The 15,356-nt window shown below is 41.4% G+C and overlaps 1 protein-coding gene across 7 annotated transcripts in view; it reads left to right on the top strand.

Annotated features, from left to right (window-relative positions):
• The window catches only part of PIP5K1C (phosphatidylinositol-4-phosphate 5-kinase type 1 gamma), a 633,992-nt gene that overhangs the window by 374,303 nt on the left and 244,333 nt on the right, over positions 1 to 15,356 (top strand). For 5 of the 7 annotated variants that reach the window (XM_073685093.1, XM_073685062.1, XM_073685071.1 and 2 more), the window contains exons 13-14: positions 5,790 to 5,928; positions 7,261 to 7,293. In XM_073685093.1, the coding sequence (XP_073541194.1) occupies positions 5,790 to 5,928; positions 7,261 to 7,293 (172 nt within the window). The remainder of the gene's footprint in view (positions 1 to 5,789; positions 5,929 to 7,260; positions 7,294 to 15,356) is intronic. The other 2 variants (XM_073685044.1, XM_073685054.1) reach the window with 2 other exon arrangements.

The raw sequence follows: 15,356 nt of genomic DNA, 5'->3' as shown, positions 1-15,356 counted from the left end.
CTGCGGTTTTCGCTTTGCTCAGCTCTGTCCACCGCGTCTGCGGTTTTCGCTTTGCTCAGCTCTGTCCACCGCGTCTGCGGTTTTTGCTTTGCTCAGCTCTGTCCACCGCGTCTGCGGTTTTTGTTTTGCTCAGCTCTGTCCACCGCGTCTGCGGTTTTTGCTTTGCTCAGCTCTGTCCACCGCGTCTGCGGTTTTCGCTTTGCTCAGCTCTGTCCACCGCGTCTGCGGTTTTCGCTTTGCTCAGCTCTGTCCACCGCGTCTGCGGTTTTCGCTTTGCTCAGCTCTGTCCACCGCGTCTGCGGTTTTCGCTTTGCTCAGCTCTGTCCACCGCGTCTGCGGTTTTCGCTTTGCTCAGCTCTGTCCACCGCGTCTGCGGTTTTCGCTTTGCTCAGCTCTGTCCACCGCGTCTGCGGTTTTCGCTTTGCTCAGCTCTGTCCACCGCGTCTGCGGTTTTCGCTTTGCTCAGCTCTGTCCACCGCGTCTGCGGTTTTCGCTTTGCTCAGCTCTGTCCACCGCGTCTGCGGTTTTCGCTTTGCTCAGCTCTGTCCACCGCGTCTGCGGTTTTCGCTTTGCTCAGCTCTGTCCACCGCGTCTGCGGTTTTCGCTTTGCTCAGCTCTGTCCACCGCGTCTGCGGTTTTCGCTTTGCTCAGCTCTGTCTACCGCGTGTGCGGTTTCGAATTTGTCTCCCAGTCTGTACTGGACCCTATCCAGCTTGTGCTCTAGTCTGCCTGTTCCTGTATTCCCCGGTGTGGGTCAACAGCCGTGTCCGGAGTCTGACCTGGAGTAGACCCTGGTTCCTCTGCTCGGTTCCTCCCTGGTGCACTGGCGTCGTATGCCGTCGTGCAACCTTGGTCGGATCGGGCAGATACTTAGTTACGCCCCTCCAGGCACTCTCCGGTTCATGGCACAGTGGAATCACTACATAAACACGCACACGCCAGTCAGTCCGGGCGTGTGCATAACAATATATATATATATTTTTAAGAAGATTGGACGTCACTTACACTGCGACGTACACTCTCCTAATGGTCTACCTCCCTACCTATAAAGCTACACTGTACTAGCTACTGTTATTTTTTTTTCAAAAAAAAAATTCAGTTGTCACTTACACTCTAACTATATTTAAAAATGTAAAAAGTCCTTTGGCGCAGACTCTGATCAGCAACCATACCAAACAGAGCTCTGTGGCCACGGGAAGAGCATGAATGCTCAGCGCAGGACATCGTGCACACACGGAGAAAGCTCAAAAAAAGACATGGAAAAATACAATTAGGACTGGGGGAATTGGGGTTGGGGTGATGGGAGGAACTGGAACAGGAATCACTGTGATACGTTGAAGTGTTCCAGAATTGTTAGCTCATAAAGTGACATTGGTCAGAATTGTAAAATTTGGCCTGGTCATGAAGGTGAAAACAGGCTTGGCGGGAGTACAGGGGTTAAAATCATTTCAACTGACTAATGAGCATTTTGGTAGTCTGATTAGACTGACAGATGGTTTGGAAGCAAACATTCCTAGGAACACTCATACCTATTTATCGGTAATTGTAAATGGGCCTTATGTGATGCTTGTAATTTCTGATGTGTATAATTTCACCAACATCTGTCTAGTGTGCAAGTGATTAAAATATATGGCGTGCATGCAGCCTGTGTCTGGTACGTGAGTGGTGTGTGGGCTGTATGTGCCTCATATGTTATCAGTATGTCTTTGATATGTGAGTGGAGCATGCTTCAGGTGTCTGATATGTGAGTGGTGTGTATGTGCGCTTCAAGTGTCTGATTTGTGCTGCATGTGTTGATCTGAGCAGTTTGTATAGCTGCTTGTGTTTGATATGTGACCACTGTTTGTGTTGCCTGTGTTATGCGTGAGTGATGTGCATGCCATTAATAGGACTGATCATCAGCACCTAGAGAACATTGAGCAACTCTAAGGCCACGGCCCCACTATCAGTATTTGGTCAGTATTCAGTCAGTATTTTTTCTCAGGAGTGGGAGCCAAAACCAGGAGTGGGTGATAAATGCAGAAATGTTGACTTGTTTCTATTATACCTTTTCTCTGATTGTTCCACACCTGGTTTTGCCTCCCATTCCTGGGAAAAAGTACTGACCAAATACTGATAATGGGGCCGTGGCCTAAAAGTGAGTATGTATGAAAATCTCATTTAGTAACCACTTGAGTAACAATGCCATATTAGTAAGACACCAGCAGCCTATGTTTTATTGCAGCCCCTTAAAATAGAAGAAGATGTCAATGCGGTCCTCAAACTAAAAAATGGTTGTGCACCCCTGGTTTTAGCTTTTAATAAAAACTTTATAATGTATTACATAATGTTGAGAAATGTTAAATGTAGTGATATCATGCTAAGAAATGTTCTGCACATGTTAATATTTAGATGTGTTCACTATTTGACCCACATAAGTAGTTCAAACATAAAGTACAGTTGTGCTCAAAAGTTTACATACCCTGGCAGAATTTTTCCTTTCTTGGCCTTGTTTCAAAGAATATGAATGATAACAAAAAAACTTTTTCTCCACTCATGGTTATTGGTTGGGTGAAGCCATTTATTGTCAAACTACTGTGTTTTCTCTTTTTAAGTCTTAATGACAACCAAAAACATCCAAATGACCCTGATCAAAAGCTCACATACCCTGGTGTTTCTGGCCTCATAACATTCACAGAATTTGACACAAATGGGTTTGAATGGCTACTAAAGGTAACATCCTCACCTGTGACCTTGTGACTTGTTTTCTTGTAATCAGTGTGTGTGCATAAAAGCTGAGTGAGTTTCTGGGATCCAGACATACTCTTGCATCTTTCATCAAGCCACTGAAGTTTCTGGATTGTGAGTCCTGAGGAATGCAAAAGAATTGTCACCGAATCTACGGGAAAAGGTAGTAGAACTGTATAACACAGGAAAGGGATATAAAAAAAAATATCCAAGGAATTGATAATGCCAGTCAGCAGCGTTCAAAATGTGATTAACAAATGGAAAATCAGGGGCTCTGTAAAAACCAAACCATGGTCAGGCAGACCAGCAAAAATTTCGGCCACAACTGCCAGGAAAATTGTTCAGCATGCAAAGAAAAACCCACAAATAACATCAGCTTAAATTCAGGACTCTCTGAAAACTAGTAGTGTGGCTGTTTCAAGATGCACAATAAGGTGGCACTTGAAGAAAAATGGGCTGCATGGTTGAGTCGCCAGAAGAAAGCCATTACTGTGCAATTGCCTCAAAGTATCTCATCTACAATACGCCAAACAGCACAGGGACAAGCCTCAAAATTTCTGGAACAAGGTAATTTGGAGTGATGAGACCAAAATTTAACTTTTTGGCCACAACCATAAACATTACATTTGGAGAGCGGTCAACAAGGCCTATGATGAAAGGAACACCATTCCTACTGTAAAGCATGGAGGTGGATCTCTGATGTTTTGGGGATGTGTGAGCTACAAAGGCACAGGAAACTTGGTAAAGGTTGAAGGAAAGATGAATGCAGCACGTTATCAGCAAATACTGAAGGCAAATTTGCACTCATCAGCCTGGAAGCTGCGCATGGGACGTACTTGGACGTTCCAACATGACCAGGATCCAAAACACAAGGTCAAGTAGACCTGTCATTGGCTACAGCAGAACAAAGTGAAGGTTCTGGAGTGGTCATCTCAGTCTCATGACCTCAATAGCATTGAGCCACTCTGGGGAGATCTCAAGCACGCAGTTCATGCTAGACAGCCCAGGAATTTACAGGAACTGGAGGCTTTTTGCCAAGGAGAATGGGCAGCTTTACCATCTGAGAAAATAAAGAACCTCATCCATGTAACGGGTCCGGGAGGCGGAACCTCTGAGCTACTATACAAGGGGGCGGCCCTTGTAAGGGAGCGGGTGGCAGTCTCTGGACGAACGGACAGGGAGTTACGGCAAGTGATCAGGGCAGTCTCTGGGTAAAGGGTAGGTACGACCTGTGATGGCAGAGCCTCCGGGTAGGCTAGCAGGCAGATGGTAGATGTGTGCTCCCAGGTGAGCAAGCGAGAGTCTCTGGAATAGCAGGTGGTCACGGCACGTGACGGCGGAGCCTCCGGGCTGGCAAGCAGGCAGGTAATGGAGAAGCGCTCCCAGGTGAGCGGGCAAGAGTCTCTGAAATAGCTGGTGGTCACAGCATGTGACAGCGGAGCCTCCGGGTAGGCAAGCAGGCAGGTAGTGGAGAAGCGCTCCCAGGTGAGCGGGCAAGAGTCTGAAGTAGCTGATGGTCACAGCACGTGACAACGGAGCCTCCGGGCTGGCAAGCAGGCAGGTAACGGAGAAGCGCTCCCAGGTGAGCGGACAAGCTGGTCCATAGACAGACTGACCGGAGTAGTAAGGCAGACCGTCGGACCTCAGGCAAGCAGGCAGGTAGCTGATGTGCGCTCCCAGGTGAGCGGGCAGGCTGGTCCTTTAGACAGACTGACAGGAGTAGTAAGGCAGACCGTCGGACCTCAGACTGGCAGACAGGTAACAAGTATTCAGGCAGGAATCAGGCAGGTAACTGGCAGGTAACTGGCAGGTAACTGGCAACGGGACCTGAGGGCTGAAGCACAGGTGAGACACAGGTGCAAACAACATTGCTCGGGCACCTCCATTTTGGAGGAGGTGCCTTATATATGATGAAGTCCTCCGGCCATTGGCCGGGGACTCCTTAGGACGGCGCGCGCGGCCCCTTTAAGAGGAGAGGAGCGCGCGCGCGCGCGCCCTAAGCACAGGGGCCGGGAAGGAGCGCGCGCTGAGAGCAGAGCAGGAGGAGGACGCCGGGAAGGAGCGCGCGCTGACAGCAGAACGGGGGGAGGACGCCGGGCACGGAGCAGAGCGGTGAGGGGAGCAGCGTCCCTGCCTAGCAGAGGGCAGGGACGCCGGCACTACAATCCATAACTACCACAAAAGACTTCAAGCTGTCATTGATGTTAGAGGGGGCAATACACAGTATTAAGAACTGGGGTATGTGAACTTTTGATCAGGGTCATTTGGATGTTTTTGGTTGTCATTAAAATTTAAAAAGAGAAAACACAGTAGTTTGACAATAAATGGCTTCACCCAACCAATAACCATGAGTGGAGAAAAAGTTTTTGTTGTTATTATTATTATTATTTATTATCATTCATATTCTCTGAAACAAGGCCAAGAAAGGAAAAATTCTGCCGGGTATGTAAACTTTTGAGAACAACAGTATATGAAAGTGATACTGCTGCTGCCTTCATCCTAGCTGGTTGACGTGAGCAGCTCTTTATCAGTATTCTGCACCTGGTGTCACATCTATATGGTGCTTGTCTTCTGCTTCTACCTAGTTTACCATGTGCTTCAGGCACTATGGCATCTTTTTCACACTCTGAGCTGTAATACCACATACAACCTGTGGACAGGCAGGTGGGGCATTGTTTTTTAAAGAAAAGAGCCATGCTTTCTAATCCTGTGCAACTCCATTACACACAGCACACCACAATCTTTGCCATTTTCATTTTTATTTATAGTGTCTTGGTAAAATTTTAGTGATCTGATGGTTTCAACCATTCCTTTTATACAATGGTCTTTTTTGGAAGAATGTGGACATTCCTTATGTTTCTTTTATTTATTTAACTTGCTGCTATATAATCACAAAATGAGCTCTATAAATCCAGACTCCCGTTGTTTCATAATGACATGAGTATGGAGCTAGGTACTTAGTCTGAATTCGTACATCTAAGTTTCATGGTCCATAAAGAGACCAAAATGACCAGACTGACCATAGGTCTATTGATCACATATATTTTCTTTTATTTCTATAGCTCGTGCAGACTTGCTGCCCTGCACTCCGCCATCATTTGAGGAGGCTACTACTGCTTCAATTGCTACGACTCTGTCTTCCACCTCTCTCTCCATTCCGGAGCGCTCTCCATCTGAAACTTCAGAACACCCCCGTTATCGGTGAGTCATGTTGTATCTGAGTAACAGAGTAGTTGCTTCTTCTTGAAAATCAAACAAAAGTGCTGTAAATAACATGAATATTTTTTTTCAGGAAAGGCTTAATATTGTAACTCCTAATATTTTTTAAAGCCTTCTTGCCCTGGCTAATTTTTTTCCTCCCCTTCCAAAAGCCAGAATGTTTTACATGGCTGTATGATGCCTTTTTGTTGTGCGGGGAGAATTAGTTGTTGTAGTTTTGAATTTCACCATTTATTTTAACACATAAAATAAATTTTAAAAAATAGGGCAACGGTGAAAATTTAAAAAAAAAATGTAATTCCGCTATGGTTTTTTTTTTTTAAATTTTGTTCTTACTACCTTCATTGTGTAGTTGAAATGACCTGACAACATTTAATCTCCAGGTCAGTAAGACTATGGCAATTTGAAAAAAAACGAAATATTGTTTGTCTTGCCAACATTTGTGTCTTTTTTTCTTCGCATTGATGGAACTGTGTGAGGGCTTGTTTTTGTCTTTTTGTATACTTAGTGATCCTTATTTTTGATTGGTGCCATTTTGGATGTATATGTGGCGATTCAATTGTTTTTAATTACCCTTTTTTTTTCGTTACAACTGGTTAATTTTTATATTTACATAAATTCGATTTTTACAGATGCAGTGAAACCAAATATGTTTTTTTTTAATTTATTTTCTTTTTTTTTGCTTTGGGAATAATGAGGTAATTCATGCTTTTATATTTTTAAAAGCATTTTTTTTAATTCACACACTTTTTTTAGTCCCTAGGGGACTTTACCCTGCAATCTTTTGTAGCACTTTTACTTTACATTGCAAAACTCCAGTATTGCAATATGTAGTAAAAATGACAATCTCCCATGAATCCCAGCATTTCCTCTGTTCAGGAGCTTATGGGCGCCCAGATCACAACCATTTAAATGCTGTCGTCAGAGATTGACAGCAGCATGTAATTTTTTAAACAGCAGTAATTGGAGCTAGCTCAGGGTGCTGGTATTGGTGGCGGGTGTGCTACTCCTGAGCCAGCTTCATATGTGTACCAAGTGTTCAGGTACGTCCTTTGTCGGGAATGGTTTAATTAAATTAAAGAGTACCTAACTACTATTATAATTACATATATTTTTTAAGTTCCCTTCTGATCGCTCAAAGGAGTAGGGGCTTATAGAGTAGTGTATGGTCTAAATAGAAAGTCTGTGTGCTTCATGATCTTGTTCCTGTAGCACAATAGGCTTGTACTATTTATGTGATTTTTGTAAATCCATTTTCTTTCTTGACCATATAATGAAGCGTGCATTGTATAACCGGTTTGTCTCTTCTCACAGAAGGCGTACCCAATCATCAGGATATGATGTCAGGTAAATGCTGTCTGTATATTATGCTATATGAATATGGATGGGCCCAGTATTTTTCCAGAAGTGGGAGGGCTGTGATTCATGTTGGATACTTACATTAGACACTTGTAAGCCACATTTACACTGAATGTGGACCATCCGTGATTTATTGAATTGTTTTGGTTTTCTAATGAACATTTTCCATCAGGAAACATCATTATTGCCGCAAATGTATTGTAGATGTTGACAGAGAGAAGATTGTCTCGGTAAAAAAAAATTAAATTGTATAATTTGTTCACGGGTTTCCCTAGCGCATAGGTGTACTATTCAGGTTATCCCTTTAAAAAAACAAAACAAAACCTTGTCACGAAAACAGGGCGCACCTGTACATGGGTAGTGCATGGTATTTTACTTAATCTCCATTCACCTGAGTGAGAGTACAGCAGATCTGCAATAATACTACTCATGTTTTTGGAAAAATGAGGTCAAATATTTCTAACAAAGGGAAGCTTCATAAATTCCTGTTCAGGTAGGTTATCCTTAAATCCACATTCACACATTCAGTATTTGGTCAGTATTTTACCTCAGTATTTGTAAGCCAAAACCAGGAGTGGGTGATAAATACAGAATTGGTGACGTGTTTCTATTATACTTTTCCTCTGATTGTTCCACTACAGATTTTGGATTACAAATACTGAGGTAAAAAACTGACCAAATGTGAATGTGGCCTAAAACTCAAAGTCAGTCTCCATGATCTGTCAAGTTGTCTGAGAAGAATGAGTTCACAAATAAGGCTATGTGCCCACGATGCAGAAAGGCTCCGCATTTTTCCTGAGCCTTTCTGCATCTCCCTGGCAGAAAAAACGCATGTTTATTGTACATGTGGATTTTACATGCGTTTTTCCTGCCAGGTAGAAGCGTTTGTCAAGCGTTCTTCACTTGCATTTCCGCATGCGGGTTATCAAGTGCTTTCCAAACGATTTTAGCATCACTTGGAAAAGTGCTTGACAACTTGGTCACACTATATAAATCCATGCAACCGGCATGGATTTTATATAGTGTGACCAAGTTAGTTAAAAAAAAAAGAATACAAATGGTAAAAAATAAAAAAAAACATTATACGCACCTTCCGATGACCCCCGGTCTCCTTCTCCGGTCTTCCCGGTGTCTCGCGGTGGAGTAAAAGGACCTTCCATGATGTCATTTAGTCATGTGACAGGTCACGCGACCACCGACGTCAGCGATATACAGGAGGCCGGGGGCCATCAGAAGGTAAGTATAATGTATATTTTTTTATTTTAAATTCTTTTTTTTTTTTACAGGTATTATGGTACCCGAGTCTGGAGGAGAGTCTCCTCTTCTCCAGACCCGGGTACCATCCGCACATTGAATCGCTTAATATCCGCATGTGCACATGTAGTCATGCGGATATTAAGCGATTCAATGATGGCAAAAACGCAGCGATTCTGCAAAATAATTTGTAATGCTGCGGATTTTTCCGCAATGATAATCCACAGCGGAAATTCCCGCAGCATGTGCACAGCACATGCGGATTATCATTGAGGGACATATGAGACCTTTTATCAAGCGTTTTTAAGCGTTTCTGCGGCGGAATTGCCGAAGCACAAACGCTTAAAAAACGCATAGTGGGCACACAGCCTAAGCGGAGACTTACTGGTAACAAAGGAAAAAAATCCTAGCCTGTTCTGCTCGCTCAGAAAAGGCGAGTGTTTTTTTATCTCTTGCTGCAGCCCTACTCCTCTGACTGTTGAGACACATGTCTCAAATTGTTTCTTCAGGCAGAAATCTATCCTAACACATGACAAGGAAGGGTTTCAGTTTGGAATATGTCCCAGCACCCTCTTTTATTCCTTTTTCGTAGAACCCCTTTAAGCTACATCTGCCATACATGTTTGATGGATGTGGACAGGAAATGTATGGAGCAAAGTAACATTTGCCAAGTTTAGATGCCACTGTCATTAACTACCGTGACATCTAAAGAGTTAGACAGGCGAAGCCACCTCTGTCACCCCGTTGCCACCTTGTGATGCAGGTGCTAATATGCTACTTAAGGCCCCTATGTCTACCTTGTTAGTATTTCATAGGAGAGGGTAAAATGAGAATACAGTATAATAGTAGACTGCGTCTGAGTGTCCGCCTCCAGTAGGTGTACACTCTTGAAAATTATGCACGTGAGAGCGCACGTTCGCTCTCCCGGCACCATTATAGCCTATGGTCCCATCGGCGCATACGTCCAAATCCCGTTTTGGAAGAGGTTCTGATGTAAACCCCGACAAACCCCGACAGGGCCACTGTACGGCTGACTAAATGCAATGTGAAAGCACCCTAAAGTACACTTGTTAGCAAGATTTTTAAAAAAAAAAAAAAAAAAAAAAAAGCCCATGCATCCTATACCAACATTGTGAAATAGCAAAACAAAAGAAAAAAGTTTTTGCCATGATTGTCCAAAGTTGCAGCAAAAAAAAAAATTACTACTTTTTTTAAAGGTAATTTTATTGCAATTGGCAAAAATCGTACTGAAAATCTTTGTGTGAACCCACTTATACTAGTACACGTCCAGCCTAAATTAGCCATGAATCATTAGTGTAGCAGGAGTTACAAAATACTTTTTTCAATCATAGTGAGGAAGAGGGTTATTGTTTGGTAATTTTATAAATACAAAAATATATGTACACTACTGGTGTGCTTGGGTTTCATTTAAAAAGAAGCTCCTAATGTACCACAAAATCCCCAAAGTATTGATCGGAAAAGAACTTTGAGAACTACAGCCTGTAAGGACCTGTCACCATGACTGTACTCACAAAAATATATTACTATATAGTTACGTTTATTTAAAAATTTCAATAGACAATGATATAAAATCCATTAAAAACTGACAGAGGAAGGAGGCTGACACTCAAAACAAGTTAAGGTTGATTTACACATGATCCATATATTATTCTGGCAAGAGTTGAGGTAACGTACAGTATATATTCAGTATGTGTGTGTGTGTGTATATGTATATATATATATATATATATATATATATATATATACATATACACACACACACACATACTGAATATATATATATATATATGCAGGTGCATCTCACTAAATTAGAATATCATCAAAAAGTTAATTTATTTCAGTTCTTCAATGCAAAAAGTGAAACTCATATATTCCTCCTTGTCAAGAGGAAGATGAGAGACACCAGACCCAACAATGCAGACGAGCTGAAGGCTGCTATCAAAGCAACCTGGGCTTCCATAACACCTCTGCAGTGCCACAGGCTGATCGCCTCCATGCCACGCCGCATTGATGCAGTAGTTGATGCAAAATGAGCCCCGACCAAGTACTGAGTGCATTTACTGAACACACATTTCAGTAGGCCAACATATCGGATTTTAACCCCTTAAGCCCCGAGGGTGGTTTGCACGTTAATGACCAGGCCAATTTTTACAATTCTGACCACTGCCACTTTATGAGGTAATTACTCTGGAACGCTTCAACGGATCCCCCTGATTCTGAGATTGTTTTTTCGTGACATTGTACTTCATGACTGTGGTAAAATTTCTTCGATATCACTTGCGTTTATTTGTGAAAAAAACTGAAAATTTTGCAATTTTCAAAATTTGAAATTTTAAGCCCTGAAATCAGAGAGATATGTCACACAAAAGAGTTAATAAATAACATTTCCCACATGTCTACTTTACATCAGCACAATTTTGGAACCAAAATTTTTTTTTGTTAGGGAGCTATAAGGGTTAAAAGTTGACCAGCGATTTCTAATTTTTCCAACAAAATTTACAAAACCATTTTTTTAGGGACCACATCACATTTGAAGTCACTTTGAGAGGTCTTTATGACAGAAAATACCCAAAAGTGACACCATTCTAAAAACTGCACCCCTCAAGGTGCTCAAAACCACATTCAAGAACTTTATTAACCCTTCAGGTGCTTCACAGGAATTTTTTGAATGTGGAAGAAAAAAATTAACATTTAACTTTTTTCACAAAAATGTTACTTTAGACCCAATTTTTTTTATTTTCACAGGGGTAACAAGAAAAAATGGACCCCAAAATTTGTTGTGCAATTTCCCCTGGGCACGCAGATACCCAATATTTGGGGAAAAAACACTGTTTGGGCGCACGGCAGGGCTCGGAAGGGAAGGAGCGCCATTTGACTTTTTGATTGTAAAATTTGCTTGAATAATTAGCGGACGCCATGTTGTGTTTGGAGAGCCCCTGTGTGCCCAAACTTTGGAGCTCCTATCTAGATGCATAGCGAGCACTTGGAACCCCAGGTGCTTCACAAATTGATTCATAAAAATGAAAAAGTGTTTTTTTTTTTCATTTTTTCATTTTTACGAATCAATTTGTGAAGCACCTGGGGGTTCCAAGTGCTCACTATGCATCTAGATAGGTGCCTTGGGGGGTCTAGTTTCCAAAATGGGGTCACTTGTGGGGAAGCTCCAATGTTTGGGCACACAGGGACTCTCCAAATGCAACATGGTATCCGCTAACAAATTGAATGGAAAATCGGCTCAAATTGTTAGCGGGCACCATGTTGCGTTTGGAGAGTCCCTGTGTGCCCAAACATTGGAGCTCCCCCACAAGTGACCCCATTTTGGAAACTAGACCCCCCAAGGCACCTATCTAGATGCATAGTGAGCACTTGGAACCCCCAGGTGCTTCACAAATTGATTCGTAAAAATGAAAAAGTGAAAAAAAAAACACTTTTTTATTTTTATGAATCAATTTGTGAAGCACCTGGGGTTCCAAGGGCTCACTATGCATCTAGATAGGTGCCTTGGGGGGTCTAGTTTCCAAAATGGGTCACTTGTGGGGGAGCTCCAATGTTTGGGCACACAGGGACTCTCCAAATACAACATGATATCCGCTAACAAATTGTCGGCTCAAATTGTTAGCGGACACCATGTTGCGTTTGGAGAGCCCCTGTGTGCCCAAACTTTGGAGCTCCCCCACAAGTGACCCCATTTTGGAAACTAGACCCCCCAAGGCACCTATCTAGATGCATAGTGAGCACTTGGAACCCCCAGGTGCTTCACAAATTGATTCGTAAAAATGAAAAAGTAAAAAAAAAAACACTTTTTCATTTTTATGAATCTTATTAACTATCACTGTTATCTGCTGCTGTTCCAATTAGTCTACCTGGACTCCATCCATACCTACTAATGACACTGAGGTCATTTTATACCTCTATTCTGGGGCGCATCTCAGCTCTTAGCAAAGTTAGTTGACTAGAGATTGTCCAAGATACTAATACAACTAGTGCTTCTCCTGCAAACAACAAGCCCTCTAACAGATCCTTCAAATCCTTTTATTTTTTTAAGCTGGAAAAATGAAAATGGCTGTATACTTACTTTTTTTGCCAGCATCCCCACTATTATCATGGGTAACTTCAACATGCCCATTGACACTTCCCACTCAGCTGTCTCCAAGCTTCTAAAACTCACTTCTTTCTTTGGACTCACTCAATGGTCCTCCGCAGCAACTTAGAAAGATGGCCACACACTGGACCTCATCTTCACCCACCCCTGTTCCCTATTTAACCTCTCTAACTTACCTCTCCAGCTGTCTGACCACAACCTACTCACAGTTTTTTTTCTCCTCTCTCCTTTCCATGTGCAAAATCCCCACTCCACAAACTTGAACACCCTCGCAGAAATCTCAAACACCTTGACTTACACTCACTTTCTGAGTCCCTTCTCCCTCTTGCAAACAAAGGTTCCTTACACAATGCTTATTATGCTGCCACTTTATATAGCACAACAGCTGCAGCTCTTGAATCGGTCGCTCTCCTCACACATATCAAAGCTTGCACAATCAACAAGCAACCCTGGCAAACTAACCTGACCAAAGAACTGAGGCGGGCTGCCAGGGTTGCTGAGCGGAGATGGAAAAGGCCCCATTCCAACAAGCACTTCACATACAGTGGCATGTAAACATTTGGGCACCCCTGGTTAAAATTACTGTTATTGTGAACAGCTAAGCAAGTTGAAGATGAAATGATCTCTAAAAGGCCTAAAGTTAAAGATAGTACATTTTAAAAATTACAAAAAATAAAATGGGCCAATGCAAAAGTTCGGGCACTCTGCATGGTTAGTACCCAGTAGCACCACCTTACAGCTTGTAATTGCTTTTTGTAGCCAGCCAAGAGACTTTCAATTCTTGTTTGAGGGATTTTCATCCATTCTTCCTTGGAAAGTTCTTCCAGTTCTGTGAGATGCCTGGGTCGTCTTGCATGCACTGTTGAAGTCGAAAAGCTTGATGCATTTTGGAAACAAGTCCTGTGGACCGATGAGGTTAAAATGGAACTCTTTGGCCACAATGATCAAAGGTATGTGTGGAGAAAAAAGAGCACAGAATTTCATAACAACAGTAATTTTGACCAGAGGTGCCCAAACTTTTACATGCCACTGTATAAACAGCCACTTACCAATTTCAAAACCATTTCAAAATAGTCAGCACTCCATTCACCAGCTAGTACAAGTGGGGAATCAACTCACAAGTAGGGTAAAAGAACCAGCCCTGGCACTCACGTGTTGAATAGTATTTCTTTAATGGCAATCCACACAAGGCAAGACGTTTCAGTCTCTCCCAGGCTTTTTTCAATTGTGGAACATTCAGCGTGCATATATATGACATGTAGCCACGGAAATGACTTCATAGAAATTAACATAAACAGGAGGAATCCAAATTTCAAATCCATTCTCTTCAAAAGATATATACAAAAAACAAAATCATAAAACTTATAAAAAGGCAAAGAAAAAGAAAAACGCAAACTAATTAAATAAACCATATTATTCTATCATATTAAATCTCAATGAAAAAACTATGAAACTCTTTTCACATCTGAATTTCCATATGTTGAGGACACAACCTTATTGTATCTAAATAATCCAAAATACTATATCCAGTACTCTTATTCCATTATTTTATTAAATAATTTCATTAATTTTATTTTATTTATTTTACTGTATTTAATTTATTATTCTTAATTACTTATGAATTTTCATTATATTTCAGAAATTGCTTCACAAATCACTTCTGTAAACATATGGACATTCGAATTTACAAAAGCTGTGCATACAATATTTATGTATCATATAATTCTATGAACTTCAATTTATTTCACATACAATTTGATCATCAATTTCTCTCTCTGAATTCACATGACCAGTTCCAACCTTCAATCACATCTAAGTGGAAGTCTCCATTTTAATGGGTGTATGACTGTTCATACGCATATATTTTATCGCGTCTGTAAAGTCTAGATGGAAAATAAAACATCATCTCAATAAAACAGAATTACATAAAATGACTAATCTCATATTCACAATTTAACCTGTTTGGAGAGAAGGTATTAAGGGTGAAGATCCAAAATGCTTCTCTTCGTTGTAAAATCCTCTTAATATTCCCTCCTCTTGTAGGTGTACTGACACTTTCTATTATCTGATATTTTAATTGTGCAATGGAATGGCCTTTCTCTTTAAAATGAAATGGGAAGGGAAGTGTGGTCTCCCCACATCTAACAGTAGACTTATGTTTATTAATACGTGTCCCTACCTGATGTGTAGTTTCTCCTATGTAGATTAAGCCACACGGTCATTTAATCTAATATCTAGCATTATTGGTGTGACACGTAAAAAAAAATATTAATCTTAAAACGTTTACCTGTGTGGGGATGACTGAAAAAAAATCACCTTAATAACATTGCTACATTATGCACAATTTAAGTACTGGATAGTATTTTGGATTATGAAGATAGGATAAGGTTGTGTCCTCAACATATGAACATTCGGATGTGAAAAGAGTTTCTTAGTTTTCTTCATGTATTATACATAAATGAATTGCTTTAAAGTGTATTGTTATGAATTAATATGGTGATTGAGGATTGATGTGCATCAGAGGGGAGTATTTTTGGAATATTTGAGAATTGATGAATATTTTTTCCGTGTATAATTTCTGGAAATGTTTTTAAAATCTTGAAAGACAGCTTTTCCATGTGTGTATACAGGGGAGAGTGGTGTGTGCGGCCGAGTGGATGGATTTGTATGCACG

This window comes from Phyllobates terribilis, unplaced genomic scaffold, assembly GCF_046119375.1.
Source record: "Phyllobates terribilis strain yellow unplaced genomic scaffold, ASM4611937v1 Scaffold_1__5_contigs__length_1240528914, whole genome shotgun sequence".
In the NCBI taxonomy this organism is placed as follows: domain Eukaryota; kingdom Metazoa; phylum Chordata; class Amphibia; order Anura; family Dendrobatidae; genus Phyllobates; species Phyllobates terribilis.
Note: the sequence above shows the minus strand (reverse complement) of the source record. Positions and strands in the feature narration are given on the sequence as shown.